Source organism: Halichoerus grypus, chromosome 4 (assembly GCF_964656455.1).
Source record: "Halichoerus grypus chromosome 4, mHalGry1.hap1.1, whole genome shotgun sequence".
Taxonomy (NCBI): Eukaryota; Metazoa; Chordata; class Mammalia; order Carnivora; family Phocidae; genus Halichoerus; species Halichoerus grypus.
The window spans coordinates 69,287,902-69,304,236 of record NC_135715.1 but is presented as its reverse complement, the minus strand read 5'-3'; the positions used below and the strand labels follow the sequence as shown (position 1 = coordinate 69,304,236).

General features: G+C 37.6%; 2 protein-coding genes across 22 annotated transcripts in view; one reads left to right on the top strand and one right to left on the bottom strand.

Moving 5' to 3' along the window:
• LOC118521761 (uncharacterized) overlaps positions 1-16,335 on the bottom strand; it is a 479,907-nt gene that overhangs the window by 391,903 nt on the left and 71,669 nt on the right. For 19 of the 21 annotated variants that reach the window (XR_013447025.1, XR_013447026.1, XR_013447020.1 and 16 more), the window contains exons 2-3: positions 10,150-10,261; positions 8,980-9,025 (exon numbers count right to left, since the gene is read on the bottom strand). Coding sequence is in view for 10 of the 21 variants with exons in the window: in XM_078070497.1 (XP_077926623.1) it covers positions 8,980-9,025; positions 10,150-10,261 (158 nt within the window). In the remaining 11 variants the exon portion in view is untranslated. Of the gene's footprint in view, positions 1-2,540; positions 5,552-6,605; positions 6,867-8,979; positions 9,026-10,149; positions 10,262-16,335 lie in introns of those variants that run through there. The other 2 variants (XR_013447027.1, XR_013447030.1) reach the window with 2 other exon arrangements.
• RXFP2 (relaxin family peptide receptor 2) overlaps positions 1-16,335 on the top strand; it is a 54,937-nt gene that overhangs the window by 7,213 nt on the left and 31,389 nt on the right. The window contains exons 2-4 of the mRNA XM_078070503.1: positions 9,628-9,768; positions 12,205-12,282; positions 15,197-15,302. Coding sequence (XP_077926629.1) covers positions 9,628-9,768; positions 12,205-12,282; positions 15,197-15,302 — 325 coding nt within the window. The remainder of the gene's footprint in view (positions 1-9,627; positions 9,769-12,204; positions 12,283-15,196; positions 15,303-16,335) is intronic.

Sequence of the window (16,335 nt, the reverse complement as noted above, 5' to 3'; positions counted from 1 at the left end):
GGCATCTGCCTTCAGCTCACATCATGATCCCAGCGTCCTGGGATCCAGCCCTGCAGCATCCTGGGAGCACCGTGCATCAGGCTCCCTGCTCAGCAGGGAGTCTGCTTCTCCCTTTCCCTCTGTACTCTCCCTGCTCATTCTCTCTCTCAAATAAATAAATAAATCTTTTTTTAAAAATGCCAACATAAGAAATAACTATAGTATTGATAGTAGATAAATGAGAAAAGAGAAATGAACATAAAGCTCCTATCTGCACCTAACCCACATTGACGTCATATCTGACACGTGTACACTCAAGTTGGACCTATGCTTCTGACATGGATTATCATGAAGTACCCGTGTACTCCCCACTTCCACATATAGCATTTTAGGTATATGTAGTCCAATTATGGAAACACAGCTACCCCTGAATATGTTACTTAAGTTTAGATAACAATTTTGAGGCATATAGTAAGTACTAAAAACTGAAAACTTCACGAGGCATTGGGAGAATCGAAATTGGTAGAATAAGTTCCCTTTCATCAGTGGGGCACAATACACCATAGGAAAAAGAAAAATATCTATAATAAAATGCCATAAATACTACAGTAGAGATATGTGTAAGATGCCTTGGTGAGGAGAAAGTTCATACTTTTTTTTTAAGATTTTATTTATTTGTCAGAGAAAGAGAGCACAAGCTGGGAAGCAGGAAGAGCAGGCAGAGGGAGAAGCAGGCTCCCCTGAGCAGGGAGTCCGATGCGGGGCTCGATCCCAGGACCCCGGGATCATGACCTGAGCTGAAGGGAGACGCATAACCCACTGAGCCACCCAGACAACCCGAGAAAGTTCCTACTCTAGAGAGATTCTGGAGGGGATCAGTAAAGTTCTCACAGAAATGACTTTTGAAATGGGTATAAAGACTATGGACTCTGGGAAACCATCTGAGGGTTTCAGAGGGGAGGGAGTGGGAGGATGGGGTAGCCCGGTGATGGGTATTAAGGAGAGCACATGTTGTGATGAGCACTGGGTGTTATACGCAAATAATGAATCATGGAACACTACCTCAAAAACTAATGATGTAATGTATGGTGACTAACATAACATAATAATTTTTAAAAAAAAGAATGATGAAGTGAAAAAGGAGAAAAATTGCATTTTGGATATAGAGAATGGCACAAGCTAAAGCCTCAAAATCTTATTCCCGTAGACGTAGGGCTGCCAGAATACACAACAATTATAAAAAGTAAAGAACTCTCTGCTGCCTGTGTTTGATCAGACATCACCTTGAATGACTTTATTTGTTCATTTTCAATACTATACTATATGCCACTGATGAACACACCACAATTTTTATCTATTTTATTTTTCAAGGACATTTGGGTTGTTTCCAGTTTGAGGCTGTTATGAAGAATGCTTCAGTGAATATTCTTGTCTGAGTCTCTGGGTATGCACGTGCATGCATTTCTCTGGGTACATGCCGCCAATTACAGCTGCTGACTCATCAGGTTTTCAAGGCTTCGTGTCTAACGGATAATGACAGGTGGTTTCCCAAAGCCGTTGCTCCAAGGAACACCCCACAAGTGCATGAGAGTTTGCATAGCCTCACATCCTCGCCAAATAGTGTAGGATTGGTGGTTTTTTAAATTATAGCCATACTGGTAATCTGTAGTGATAGCTTGTAGTTTTAATTTGCATTTCCCTGCATACTAATTAGATTTAATACTTTTTCAAATGTTTTTGGCCATTTGTGTATCCATTTTTGTTATGTGTCTGTTCAGTTTCCTGTCTCTTTTCTATTTACTGTTCATCTTTTCCTCATTAATTTGTAGGACCTCCCTTTCATCCCCTCCATACACACTCTCACTACACACACTCACACACTCACACTCACATACACTCACACATACATACATTCTAATTACAAACTTTCTGAAACATCTTCTACTCTGTAGCTTGCCTTTACACTTTCTTAATGGTATTTTTTTTTCATTTTTTGCAACAGAAGTTCTTAATTTTAATATAGTCTAATTCAGCTCTCTTTTCCTTTATGATTAACGTTTTTATTTTCTGGGTGTTTTTTTTTTTTTTTGTATTCTCCTTAAAATCTCTAGCGCAAAGTCATAAAGACTTTTCCCTCATTATCTTCCAGAACGTCGATTGGATTACCTTTAATATTTAAATATAATCCACTAGAAGTACCTACCCCCCACTACTGCTCTGCAGTGCCACTGGGTCATAAATCAAACGTTCACATCTGTCTGTCTCTTTCAGAACTTTCTATTCCATTGGATTTGTCTGTTGTTCACCCTTTCCCCCCAGTATTACACTGCATAAATTATTGTACCCACATGATAAGTCTTAGTTTACAGATAAGTTCTCTTGCCTTGTTCTCCTTCTTCCAGACTGACCTGGCTCTTACTGAGCTTCTAGAAATATATGCCTTTTAGAAACAACTTATCCATTTCTATGCACATATACATAAACACTCCTGGATTTTTATTGTCATTTCTTTGAACCTGTAGATCAATTGGGGGAAGAATTAACTTCTTTAAAATATTAAGTCTCCATTTATTTGCGTCTTTAATGTCACTCAATAATTTTATATACTTTACATAAATGTCTTGCAGACTTCTGTTAGATTTATTCCTAAATATAGAACATGTTGATGCTGTAGTAAAAGGTATTTTTTAAACATTTTATTAACTAATTCTTTGTTGCTGACATACAGAAATGACATTGATTTTCAGAAACCTTGCTAAATTCACTAGTACTAGTAATTTTTTTATGTTCATAATCATATCATTCATAAATAATGACAGTTTTATTTCTTTTCTTTCAATATTTAAACCATTGATTTATTTGCCTTGTCTCACTACATTTGCTAAAGTCCTCCAGGACAATGTTGAATAGATATAGAAATAGTGGACATTGCTGTCCTATTCCCAATCTCAAAAGGAAAGCCTTCAAAAATCCACGATTAAGCATATTATGTACTATCGGTTTTTACAGATATCCTTTATTAAATCAAGTTACCTTCTATTTTTACTTTGCATAGTTATTTTAAAGTCAGAACTTGATAGATCCATCTCTGGAGCCCCTGTCATAACCAAAGTTAATGACAAATGACAGACTGGGCGAAAATATTTGTGAGTTATAGACCAGCAGGTTAAGTTCTCTAAAGAATTCTGGTAACATTGCCAGATTCGATTTTCTCACTCATAGTTCCAAACACTGTGTTCCGGGCCACTGCCACCAGGAATGAAAGTTTCACCAGTCCAGGAGCATAAATAAGTGAGTTTTTTCCATAAAGCTAAGTGTATTCTTTTTAAAGGATTGTCTTTTTTCCCTGTGGATATGTTTTGTGTAATTTTTAATGATAAAATACTATTTTTCTAATAAATCATTATTGTAATACATGGTAACTTAGGGTTTTAAAATTTTTTCTTACTTGAAAAACTAAATATTAGTAACTTGTTGCAGATCCCTCTTAATTCTTTAATTGACTTTATGGTCTGAGAAATCTCTGACCATATGTTTAACAGTGATCTTAAGGGTGTTGACAAAGACAAAGGAGCCAATACGTTAAGGAGATATAGAGGAGAGGACCTTTAGAGAATATGGAGGAGGAAGTAAACCAGGGCAGTGAGACATCACAAAGCCATGGGAAAAAAGGTTTCAGCCCAGTGGCTGTGGTTGGCTGTGTCAAATGCTACAGAGAACTAAGTAAGATGAAAACTGTAAAATACCTACTGCATCTAGTAACAAAGAGGACATTAATGATTCTGATGGGAGATAGCAGCAAGGCCAAGACCAAATGCTGTGGGTTGAAGACAGAAAGGTTGGTGAGTAAGTGGAGATATTGACTTGTATGATTTTTCTGAGAAATTTAATTTTGAAGAGAGAAGTGGGTCTCAGTTCTCCTGTGGATACAGTAGGATCTGGGTTGATGGGTTGATTGGTTGTTTGCTTGCTTGATTGGTTTGTTTGTTTGTTTGTTTGTTTTGAAGATGAGAGCTGGTTGAATAAGATTAACATGAGTTTAAAAACCAGTGGAGAGACAGGGATATTAAAATATAGGAGAAAAAGATAATAATTAACAGAGAGAGATTCTGAGAACATGAGGTGAAGTGGAATATAAAACATAGATGGACAACCTCAGCATGGGCAGGGAAGAAGAACATCATCCTTTGTGCATCATCAAAGAAGCACCCAGGGCCTCAGCCTAGGAATGTGTGGCTTCTATGTGGCTCGACACCAGCTGTCTATGTGAATGGTGCCCCATGCTTGTGTGAGGTACATCCTGCCCAGGCACATGCAGCAGTCTTGTATGTAGGTAAATCTGTAAGTCAATGGAACTAGAATTTGGGAGAATTACCGCCAAGAGGAAGAAAACCCAGTGAAAGTCCCTTGACACTAAGCAGTCAGCAGACAGGATGAATTAGAAGAGTGAGGGAAGGGAAAAGGGAAGCACCTTCTCTCCTTTCCACATTTCCCATGCCAAGCTTCCATCAGGCTTCACTTCCACAAGCACTCTTTCCATGTTCTTATTCCTTCATCCACCACGGTGATCATTCTCTGAGTCCATTGTGTTCAGGCAGGTTTTAAGAAGAAGATAGTCTCTCAAACTCATGCAGAACAAGATTGGTATTTAAATACTAAAAGACAATATTTTAACTTAAAAGAATTCATCCCTAAAGGTGAAGTTTAAGCAGTTTATTGGTGAGTAGCAGAGATGTTTTTGGAAGAGAAGTCTTCCTGGTGCCCTTATATCTTTATAACTCATCAAGGGCCACAGCATTCAATTCATGATCCACATAAATGCACCCAGCCAAGGGAAACGTGGGGCTGAGATCCATCCCTGTTGACGATGATATTGACAATTTGAAGTTCTCTTGTTTTCTAATTTAAACCAACATTTATTGAGCCTATACTCTGTTCCACGTGGTTTGTCATCATTTCCCCAAATCTGCTTGTTTAAACATTGGACAATCATCTGCAGAGGGAGATGGGGTGATAGTTTCCACAGAACATCTGTGAATAGGATCCCGAGGGACTTTCAGCAGCCTGAGATGGTTGGTTTGTCCCAGAAGAACATGACAGAGAATAGGGGTTTAGAGAAATTCTGTTAAGGCAGCAATCTTTGAAATGAAAAGGAGGTGGGTAAATGTACGAATAAAACTGGATCTGGACCCTATACATCCTGGTTGATACGGTCACACAATACTGTCAGGGAAGGGAGGACCAAACAGAGGCATAAAAGCATAAGATTTCTAAGTTTAAAAAAAACAACAACAAACAAGAAACCAATTTCTCTCCACTCACCTTAACATTAAAGTTTTTTAGAAAGACTTTATAATAGTTATCTCCACACAAACAATAAATCATCCATCCCACAAAGGTGGGCTTTTATGATGCTCAGACTCTTCCTAGAAATAGGAGAGCTTCTAGAAGGTGGATTCAGTGAATGAGATGGATTCACTTTTGCTTCTCATCGTGAATGGAATTGCTGCTCCTCTTAGACATCCTAGCACCTGAGCTCCAGGTGGGACTGGGCATTGTTTACCCTGTTGACCTAGCACATAGAAGGCACTCAGTTAACATTTCTGCATGTGAAATAAATGTTTCTTCCGGTGCTGCTCTTTAAAGAGTAAGCTGACTCTTTTGTCAATGGCAGAGGCTTCATCTGCATCTGAATTGAACTCCACTAGGAGTGGCGCATTCTGGGAAATGGCCTCATTGGCCAGGATCCTCTATGTTCCCCCTGGGACAGTAGAGCTGTCATCTCTGGTGTTAGTGTGGAAAGAATCTCAGCCAGAACACCAGGTTGAAGGGAAAAGGGCTGTCTTCAGCTTCATGCAGGACTAGTATTGGCAAAGAATCAGAGAAAAAAAAGAGGGACTTGCACATCTTCATGGATTCTTAAACTGAGGACCTAAAAAAGCATCTTCACCTGTTGTTTCCCAGGAACACGAGGAAGGTGTTGGCAGGCAGCAAAAAATGTTCTTGGGCAGCAGTCCAGTTGGCCTCAAAAGGCTCTCAAGGAGTCATTTAAAAAGCTCTTTGCACAGACATGTCCAGAATATTGACCAGATGAGAGAAGAAGCACTCACTGAGCAATTTTCTCTCACATGTTCGAACCTCCTCTCAGCTGTGTGTTTGGCAGGGGTCCCATAGAAATCACTGCAGAAGCTATCAACATAGCTTTTATGCAGGCATCCTCCATTTTAATAATCCCCAAGTTTCAATAAAAACTATCTCTTTACACTTCCACAGATGGCAGGAAGACTAGACGGCAGAATATGCTTTCTACAGACAGCTATTGATTCTTTTTCAGTATGTGCCAAATACAGCAGGAATTCTTAATTATTTTTTAAATTGTATAATGACCAGGAAAAAAATAATAAATGGAATATTTAGAAAACTAAACAATATTTTTGTTATTAAAATAAAATATAAGCTTGTAATTTTGGGAAGTTTAAATTTTGAAAAGAGCTCTTCCTTCAATTCTTTTTATTCCTAAATGACCCATTAATTCATTTGTTCATTAAAAAAATTACTGAGCACCAAGTAAGTACCAGGCACTTGGACAATAGGGATTTAGGATACAGAGGGCAAGGCGTAGGGAATAGATTTCACTTATTTATTTTCCTTCCACATAAAATTTATACCTTGAGCATGTCTTCAGGAAGATGCCATTCTTGAGTGCAAAGTGGGGAATTAAGAGAAATGCAATTGATAAGTTCTGTTTGTACATGGTCAGTCTTTCCCTTTCCCTTCCCTCACTGTAACTTGCTAGATGTCTTCCATTTTTCTTTCAGGGACAAGGAAATAAAGTTGATCCCTCTTGTCTGTGACAATTGATTACTTATCTTGCTCTGAATCTGCATCTGTGAGATGGACATTTAGTTGGGTCCAGCCTGCAAGGAACTCAAGTTTGCCTTCATGGTAAACGCCACAAGGGAACACAATATATTGCCTTCAAATTGTCTTTCACAGCCTCAGCTTTCTATTTCAAAATTGTCTTTAATCAAATGTTTAATCACCTCTACTAGATCATTAGGAAAATATTGTTATTATGAGGTTGTAAGGGCATTTTCATTGCTTTTTTTTTTTATCATTTACAACTCCCTGTTAGCTTTCAAAGTGATTTGAGGCTGCTTAAAATAGAAACCATATATGTCATATGGCTTTTCAAATAGAAAAACATGAGGAAGTAGGGGAAGCTTTATTATAGTCCCTGTTATTTCTTTCTTAGAAATCACATAAAAAAATTCTACAACGCTAAGGCACAGCAAGCTTGCATTCTACATTAGAGGTTCCTTCTTAAAGTCCTATTTTCTTGCCCTGTGTTGAAATTGCCCTCATAGCAACATTAACTGAGGGTTTACCATGCGCCAGGCACTCTCCAGTACTTCACAAGCATTAGTTTATCTAGTTCCTGAAACACATCCATAAGGGGGATACTACATGAACTTTATTTTAAATATGAGGGAACTAAATTTGGAGCTTAAGTAGCTTGCTTGAAGTCTAACGGCAGAGAGAATTCCAATCTAGGTAAGTCTGATGGTCTCCAGAATACTTCATCATTAATGAATACTTATAAGTAATGGGTCCTATACCATTAGTGGATCATGAGGTCAACTTAGTAGCTTGTGATCCCATATGTGAATTAGATAGACTAGCAATGATCAGAGTACATCCCACAAAGTAAAAAGCAAGTTATATTTCAAGAAATTTTGTTTTCAGTGTGTATCTGTTTGTATGCTGAATTGTGATACAAAATATATGTCTGTGAGTTACTATCATAAAAAACTTTCAAAGCTGCTTCACTAAGATATATTGATTCTCACTCATTCATGTTCCAAGTACAAGAGGACTACTAGTTTTTTATAAATCTGCTCTCTACAGAAATGTTTACAAGGAAGGAGAGATTTAAAAATCTATGACTCAGTACGCCTCTCCCTGTGTGAATAGGCTTAACAAGCCAACTCCCAGAGCCACACAGCAGAATTTCCCTAAAATAGTCAGACCTGCTGGTCGTATGCCAAGTTGCTAATAGTAAATCACTCATCTACCACTGCAACAATAGCAGACCAAATATTTTTTGTTTTGGTAAGAACAAAAATCCAATGGGTACAAAAGCATCCCAGGGCCACCCTCTCCATCTGGGGAAGATGTAGCAGCAGCAGCTTCTGGAGTAGAGTGTGCATTGGTATGTCCAGCTGTCCCCAAGGAGGGCCAGGCTCTGTGTGTGTGTGTGTGTGTGTGTGTGTTGATGTATTTATTAAAGGGAAGTGAAAATTAGACAAAATGAGCAAAGACAATACAAAATATAATGTGTTTTCTAAGATGTTAAACTATTTTTTATGAACTTCCTACCTATGAAAGACAATTTAGTTCTCATATCCTCTCTCCCCATATACGTATTGAATCATCCCCTGACCCCAAGGGCCCGCTGTTAACTACTGTGTTATGAAGATATCAATTAAAGCAGGAAGCTGCATTTCAAGGGGCATAAGTTCTCTGTGAGGACAGATTAAAAATAGTCTCCTTGTGCAGGGAACATAAGACAAAAGCTGAATAGTGGCTAGGTTGAATGAGAATATGATAAAAGGAATAAAAAGGAATATAATTAACTTTAACAAAATTACTCTGTGGATAGGATGACCAAAAACATTCCGGAAATTTAGATGTAAGAGACATTCTTTCAATTTCGAAAGAGTACTTTCCAGAAAATAAAGAGATGCTCTTCGTAAATACTCTGGTACAATTGTGGAAGTCATGTATTTTTTTAAAGGAATGCAAGATGAAACTTCACAGAAAATGACTGAAGGAGAGTGTACACTCAGGCATGACTATAGTTCATTATAACTAATTGAAGGGAGCAAGGGGCATTAGCAAGGGGCTCCTAACCATGTCACTGAAGGTTGGCATCAAGGCCAGGAGTTCCCTTGGATTGGTGATATAATGTTTTATAATATAGCAGGATAGATAACAAACCTTCTGTGACTTTCCAAACTGATGACTGCATTTAACTTCCTTACACCTGAAACATAAGAGAAAATATCACCCATACATAGACTGGTTGAAGGAATAACAGAGATAAACCACTTGTGCAAATCGCCTGGGACACAGTAAGCTCAATGAGTGTTAGGTGTTCTTACTATTATCTCTCCTTATTCAAATGTGGTTCTAGATTTCTCTCTAATTCACACTTGAACTGTCCTTTTGCATATGTATTTTTATTATGTCACCTCAAATCCTTCTCATAAAGGGTCAATAAGTAAATAAATCCATCTATTTAATTCTGTTAGCTCATGGCTTTACCTTTCTGTTTCCAAGAATGGACAATTCTTTGATTTCACACAAAAGTAAGACAATTACTTTGGTTTTGTTTACTATTGCCTTCCTGAAATTAGTTCAAAATGAACCTTGATCCAATTGTTAGTATAGCTGGTGTTAGATATGACCATGATTGTTTAGAATGTTATAATTAAGAATATTATTCAAAGAAATTGTGTATTATGAATGACACCAAACTCAACTCATAGAGTTCTTATGAAAATTAAAGGGGATGCCATGAAAAAGTTTAGCCATATTAACACTTCCTTTCTATTACATGAGATTTCTGTCCCCTCTTTCACATAGATTTTCCACTGACTGAGGGCAGTACTCCTTTTTGCCAAAAAGGATACTTTCCCTGTGGGAATCTTACCAAGTGCTTACCCCGTGCTTTTCACTGTGATGGTGTGGATGACTGCGGGAATGGGGCTGACGAGGACAACTGTGGTGAGTCCCCCCACTCAGCTCCAAATGCCCACCTCCCCTTGTGAATGCCCTCAAACTGTGCTTGAACTAAATAATAATTGTCATGAAAGGGAAGAGATGATTTGGTATTCTATAGGGAATCCTATTATAACACAAACAATTTCTCCCAATTAATTTGTGATGATGACCAGAATTTTCACAGGTAGGAGTTGCTTAAACCAGAAATATAAAATTGATAAAAATTGAAGTCATATTTTGAAATCTACTTGGATGCCCATATTCTAATTTTAAATGTCTTCCTATGACTACCTCTTTTTGGCTTGGTAATTTGGTTCAGCTGCAGGAATACATTTCATAAAGTGTGAATGGGCTCTGCCTAGAGAACTGATTCATCGAACAGACCTATATTGTGCCAGGGGCTCTTCAATTCACCCGACCACAGCAGGCTCAAGGGAGAGGAGGTCTTATCCTCATGGAGTTCATGTGGGCCATGTGAACAAGGAGGACAATAAACCTGTACATAAAAAAATAAAATGTATTTAAGTATTAATATTTATTTAAATACTAAATATTTCAGAAAGTGATAAATGCCAGAAAGAATAGAAAACAAGATGATGGGATAGAAAGTGACCTGAAGGGGGGTTATTTTAAAGATGCAACCAGAGAAAACCTCTCTGAGATAATAACATTTGAATTGAGAACCAAACCATGAAAAACTGTAGAGGAACAGAGTTGCAGACAAAAGAAACAGCAAGTGTAAAAGCCCTGAGGCTCAATGAAATAAGAAAATGTGTTTGTGGGACAGAAAACCAGAATGGCTTGATCAGAGTGAACAAGGATATAGAAGGTGAGGAGGTAAGCAGAGGCCAGATCACCAAAACTGTTACAGGCCATTTCAGGTCTGTATGTTGGGAGTGTATATATTGTCTAATATAACATGTATATTTTTACTTGAAGAAGCTCATGCCAAGTTGACATGTCTAGCTAATGAGCGAGTAGCCCTAAAACACAGATCTCCTGAATCTGAAAGAATCCTATGTGTTTCCTACCACACTGAACTGCCATTCCTTGGCTTTGCCCAGCTAGCAATCAAAGTGAGACAACATTGTCCAGGAATGCCAGGCATCTGTCTCTAGAATCTGCTTTCCTGCCCCTGTTATTCATGCATGCTTCCCTCTCACAGAAACTTCTGCCCTCACCTCCTGTGGATCATTCATGCTCATCCTTTGGGATTCAGTTCAGGTCCCCTTTTCACCTGAGAAGCTTGGCTTCCCTGGCCCCAATTCCCTGTCCTAAAGCTCTCTCACCAGTCTAAGATAAGCACCTTTTCTCTCTGTTTCCACAGCATCATGGCTGTACATGTATGGTCGTACTAAGGGCTGCCTTGTCTTTTCACTGTACTTCTTCCACTAGACATGAACTTCTTGAGAAGAGTTCTTTGTGTCTTATTTGCTTTGGTGTCACCAGAGCTAAGACAGTAGAGTACATCGTAGGTGCCCATTCACTGCTCAGTGATGAGGGCAGCTGTCTGGATGTCAATGGGCAAGTCAATCAAATGCTTGGCATTCCCTCTTCACTGCGTGGGAATCAGAGACCCTTCATGTTTATCTGCCTCATGAGGATGTTCTGAATGCAAATTAAAAATAATTTTTGTAAAGGCATCAAATAGAATTATTTTAAAAACCATTGTGGGTATTAATAAGAAATAGAAACAAGTTAAACGTTTCAGGGATCAAAGGGGACTTGTGGGCAACTATTTAAATTTACTTTTCTATTTGTAAACAAACTTCAGTATCTTACATTATAACATGTATCTCACCATTTTAATAGCATATATTAAAGTAATGATATTTCAGAATCAGGCCTCTTTTTTAAAAAGAATAGAATTTTCTTGCAGAAAAGGAGAAGGAAATTTGGCAAATAAGCTGGTTATGTCCTCTGACAGATTGAGAAAATATGATTTCACTCTATAGGACTAGATAGTCTTTATTAAAAGGAACTTTGCTTTTGCTTTATGAAGAAGAGCAGGTGACACATATTTTATTATCAGTCATTACATCTATCAAGTATGGATCTACACATACATATGCAGCAATATGCATATGACAAAACAATTCAGATTGTATTTTCTTCTGAGGACCTCAAAATTAAAGATGAAACATGTAAACTGTCAGCATTAGAAACAAGTAATATTTTTCAAGATGCATATATGTATGTCAAATAATTATCTAGTTCCATTATATATTTTCTGATACATACATTTGAAATATTTGTAACTGCAAAAAAGGGGAAAACTCCAGATGTTTGCTTAGCTTTTTCTCCCTTACCATCTATGTTATCATTCAATTACTTAAACAAATTTTTAATTGATTTCATTATCAATTTTTTATACTTTTGTTTTGTAATTTGATATTTGATTTATAGAATAACTGACACATATTCATCACCATTTCACAGGAGACACTAGTGGATGGGCGACTATATTTGGCACAGTCCATGGAAATGCTAATAATGTGGCATTAACACAGGAGTGCTGTAAGTGGTATTGATTCAAAGACTCAGTATCAGCTTTGCGAGCAACATGATTTGCGGTGCATGGATTTATATGGGTGGTGTGATAAATTCCCTTTGGAATTTCAATTTCAGTTCAATGTATTTCAATGGTCAACTGGTCTGTTGTCTGCCATGGGACTGAAGAGATGGAAGAAAACAGTATACTCCATTCATGCTCATTTTATGTATTAGCCTATGATTGCAAGAATACATAGATATTGAATAATTATGACAAATAATAAAGATCTTTTTCCCTTTAATTACTTTCTTCAATAAAGATTGAACACCAACTACTTTCCAGCCCCTATGTTAAGGACTGAGAGTACAATGATAAGAAAGATGTGGCCCCAACTCACAAATACTTCACACTGTAGCAAGAAAGACAAATCCTGATGGAAGCAGGGAAGGTACAATATAGTGCTAAACTGGGGGAATGATGTCTGCACAAGGGAATGTGGAAGCCCGTTGGAAGAAATGAAGGCTGTGCCAGGGGTGGGGAAAGAACCACAGAGAAGATGACACTGAGATGGACTTAGAAGTCCCTGGATGAGGGAATGGGAGGAGGTAACAGGACAAGCAGGGAAGCAAGATCTGCCAAATGCTGAGGTAGGAAGGTGCAGAGCAGCTCCCAATGCCTTTTTTCCCAGTGGTTCTGAGTGCCTGGAGCAGAGGAGCTGGACCTAGAAGATGAGGCCAGCCCATGAAGGGTTTTGGGGGCACACCTTGGACATTGGCCTCTACTCTGTAGATAGAATCATGTCTTTATACATACCTATATTACATACATGTGTATAATGTATACATAGGCACAATTATGTAGGTGCATATACAATTATATGTGTATATTATTATGTATATATAATGCATATATATTTAACACTATATTAATATTATATTATGCACTTTATAATACCAGTTTATAATCACCACTTATTATGTGCTTTACTATACATACTCAGGAGCATCATATATAAAAATTAGAAATTAAAAGATTAAAAATAAATATAACTGAGAGTTCTAACAGTTTCTTCCTGAGCCACAATAAGTCATCTTGTACACATCCCATTGTGGAGATCACTGCTGTACACAGTGGGCAACCACCCACCAAAATTGTGGGCTTATTTTCTTTTAATGAAGAGGAAGAAGCATATGATAAGGAGCGTTTGTGAGACTGATTCTTCCACCAAAATTATAGAGAATGGATTAGAACAATGGTCCTCAGCCCTGGGCAACTTTTGCCCCTAGAGAACATTTGACAATTGTCTGGAGACATTTGGGTTTTCACAACTGATGGGTTGCTACTGGCATCTAGTGTGTAGAGGACAAAGATGCTGTTGTGCATCCTATAATGTATAGGACAGCCCCCCACAGTGGAGAATGGGCCTCCCCAAATGTCAACCTTGTCAAGGCTGAGGAGAAAGTACAGTGAAAGAGATACTGATCATTATGTTTCCTGCAATACTTCAGATTAATACTCATAATCTAAAACCAGAAAATGTCAGTGCGAAAAGTTAAGATAGAGATGCAAGAAGCATTCCTGAAGAAGAATACAGAGCCTGTGGGTATGACTGACTTGCAGGTGAGGGGTCTATGTTCACATTGCTCATTTAGACAACAGGCTCAGCTTGGACTACATGGGATTCTTTTATTGGTAAATAAGAGTTTCAAACCCCAGGTTTTCAATCTAATAATATAACCACTATTTTTGATGTCAATAAACATTGAAGTAAACATTCTGAACTTATCTTTAAGAAGTTGAGCTAATTAGCATAAACTTATAAACAACATAGAATATTTTCCAGAATTTTATACACTAGAATGCATCTTTTGAATTAAGCAGGTACTCAATAAAAGTTTGTTGAACTTACCAAAATTCAGTGACATTGATTTTAAAAAGTTTGGATAAAAGTGATTTAAAGGAAACAGAGCAATTAGAAAGAACTTATAAAGATTTCAATAAATAATAATAAATACAAAAGTTGGAAAATAATCCTCATGTTCTTAGCTCCCATCAAAACAATTACCCATAGGATCAGAGGCAAAATCAAGTGCTCCATAAATATCGCTTCTCTCTCTTTCTCTGTCACACACACACACACACACACACACACACACACACACACAGTGATTATCTGTCCCATGGGACAACTTGGCCTGGTTTCTCCGTAGATTTCTCACTCCTTTTATACGCCATTATCTTAATAATTATGTAAGTTTCTTCACAGTAAAATCTGAAGTTTTATTTTTCTTCTGAATGTTTCAGACAGATGGATCTTTGGTTCTCTCAGCTTTATAGCATCTATACAATTTTTATCTTCCACTATAACTTTATAATAATGAAAAACAAAGAACCAAAATGAGAGGGAATCTGACTCGGTTGATTTCAATAAGGCACAATGGAGGCTATGGCAGAAACTGCGTCCCTCTCTTCTCCCAGCTCCAGAAGTTTGAAAGGGGAAAAAGAATGGAATTTAATTTTAATCAACAAGCATTTATTGAGCAACCTCTTTGTGTCATTCAATTCAATTAAATTGACTCAATTTTACCCATTACAGATTTACTCCATCATAGTAAGGTTTTTCATTGAAGAGAACTTAATCTTACTTCACTATATGCTTTTTTGCCATTTAAACCTTTCTGTGGTTTCTTTCTAATCACTTATTAAGTGCCTCTGAAATGACCACTGGAAGCTAGAACTGAGATGAAACACCACATTAGTCTATATTTGGCTAGGTGAGAAGTCTTGTTTGCTTTTATTATGGGCCCAAATTAGTGCACTGAAGGTGTAAATGTTATACTTTCGATGAAGAGAGAACAATGTCATTTATTAGAGATAAGGTCATAATTTTTAAAAAGTATTGTTTTCCCAGTGAAATACTACTCTTTTGCCCCCTAGTTCTAAATCAGTATCCACAACCCTGTGACTGCAAAGGAACTGAATTGGAATGTGTAAATGTCGGCTTAAAGTCTGTGCCAGTGATTTCCAGCAATATGACATTACTGTGAGTAGAATTCGCCTCTTGCTGATATTTGCCTGTAAAATCATATGGAAACAATGTAGTCTAATCTAACCTCCCCTTGTTCTGTTTTGTTACTTGTATACTAGCAAAATAATAGAAGCTCCCTTTAAACCACCAGCCATTAGAGAATTCTTCATGCTTCTTCTCCAAGGAAAACAGGTTTTAAACACTGAGTGTTAGATTAGCTTGAATATCATTTAACTCACAAATGTCTGTGGTCTGGAGTGTTTATTTCAGTTACTTTCTGATCTATTGTTTTTACTAAAATGCCGGTACTGTACAATTAAAAATGGAAATAAAAAGGAAGACCACTAGCTTATTCTATCTCATTTTAAATAGCAGTAATTGTCCAAGATTGTAAAGATATAAAAGATCCATGAAGCTAGCTGTGTTATCACTGTACAAATTTTCCTGTACTTTGGAAAAATGCTTTGAGAGCCTCAGGAATTTGCAATCATGTTATAATTTGACCATGCATGAGTTGGTTAGGATTTTCTTTTTCTTTTTTTTATTTATTCATTTGAGACAGAGAGAGAGAGAGAGAGAAAGCAGGAGCAGTGGGGAGAGACAGAGGAAGAGGGAGAAACAGACTCCCTGCTGAGCAGGGAGCCTGATGTGGGGCTCAATCCCAGGACCTGGAGATCATCACCTGAGCTGAAGGCAGACGCTTAACCGTCTGAGCCACCCAGGTGCCCCGAGTTGCTTAGGATTTCCTGTTGGTTTGTTTTTGTTTGTTTTTTTTGGGGGGGGGGGTTGTTTTGTTGTATTTTGTTAAATTACCCAGAGAGTAAAGATGTTAAATCACCATAGACATTCTAGTCTATGATACTAACCAGACTTGTCAAATGTGTGCAAACTGCTTAATTTTGCTTTATGGACTTCTCATTCTCCCATGAGGAAGTTTTCAGTTACCACGGTCGTTTTCAAATATGTGTTAAGCAGCATGGAGTATCATTAAATATCCTGTTTTCAAGCATGCACTTTCTAGGAAAACTTTGGTTGGTCATTAAACCTG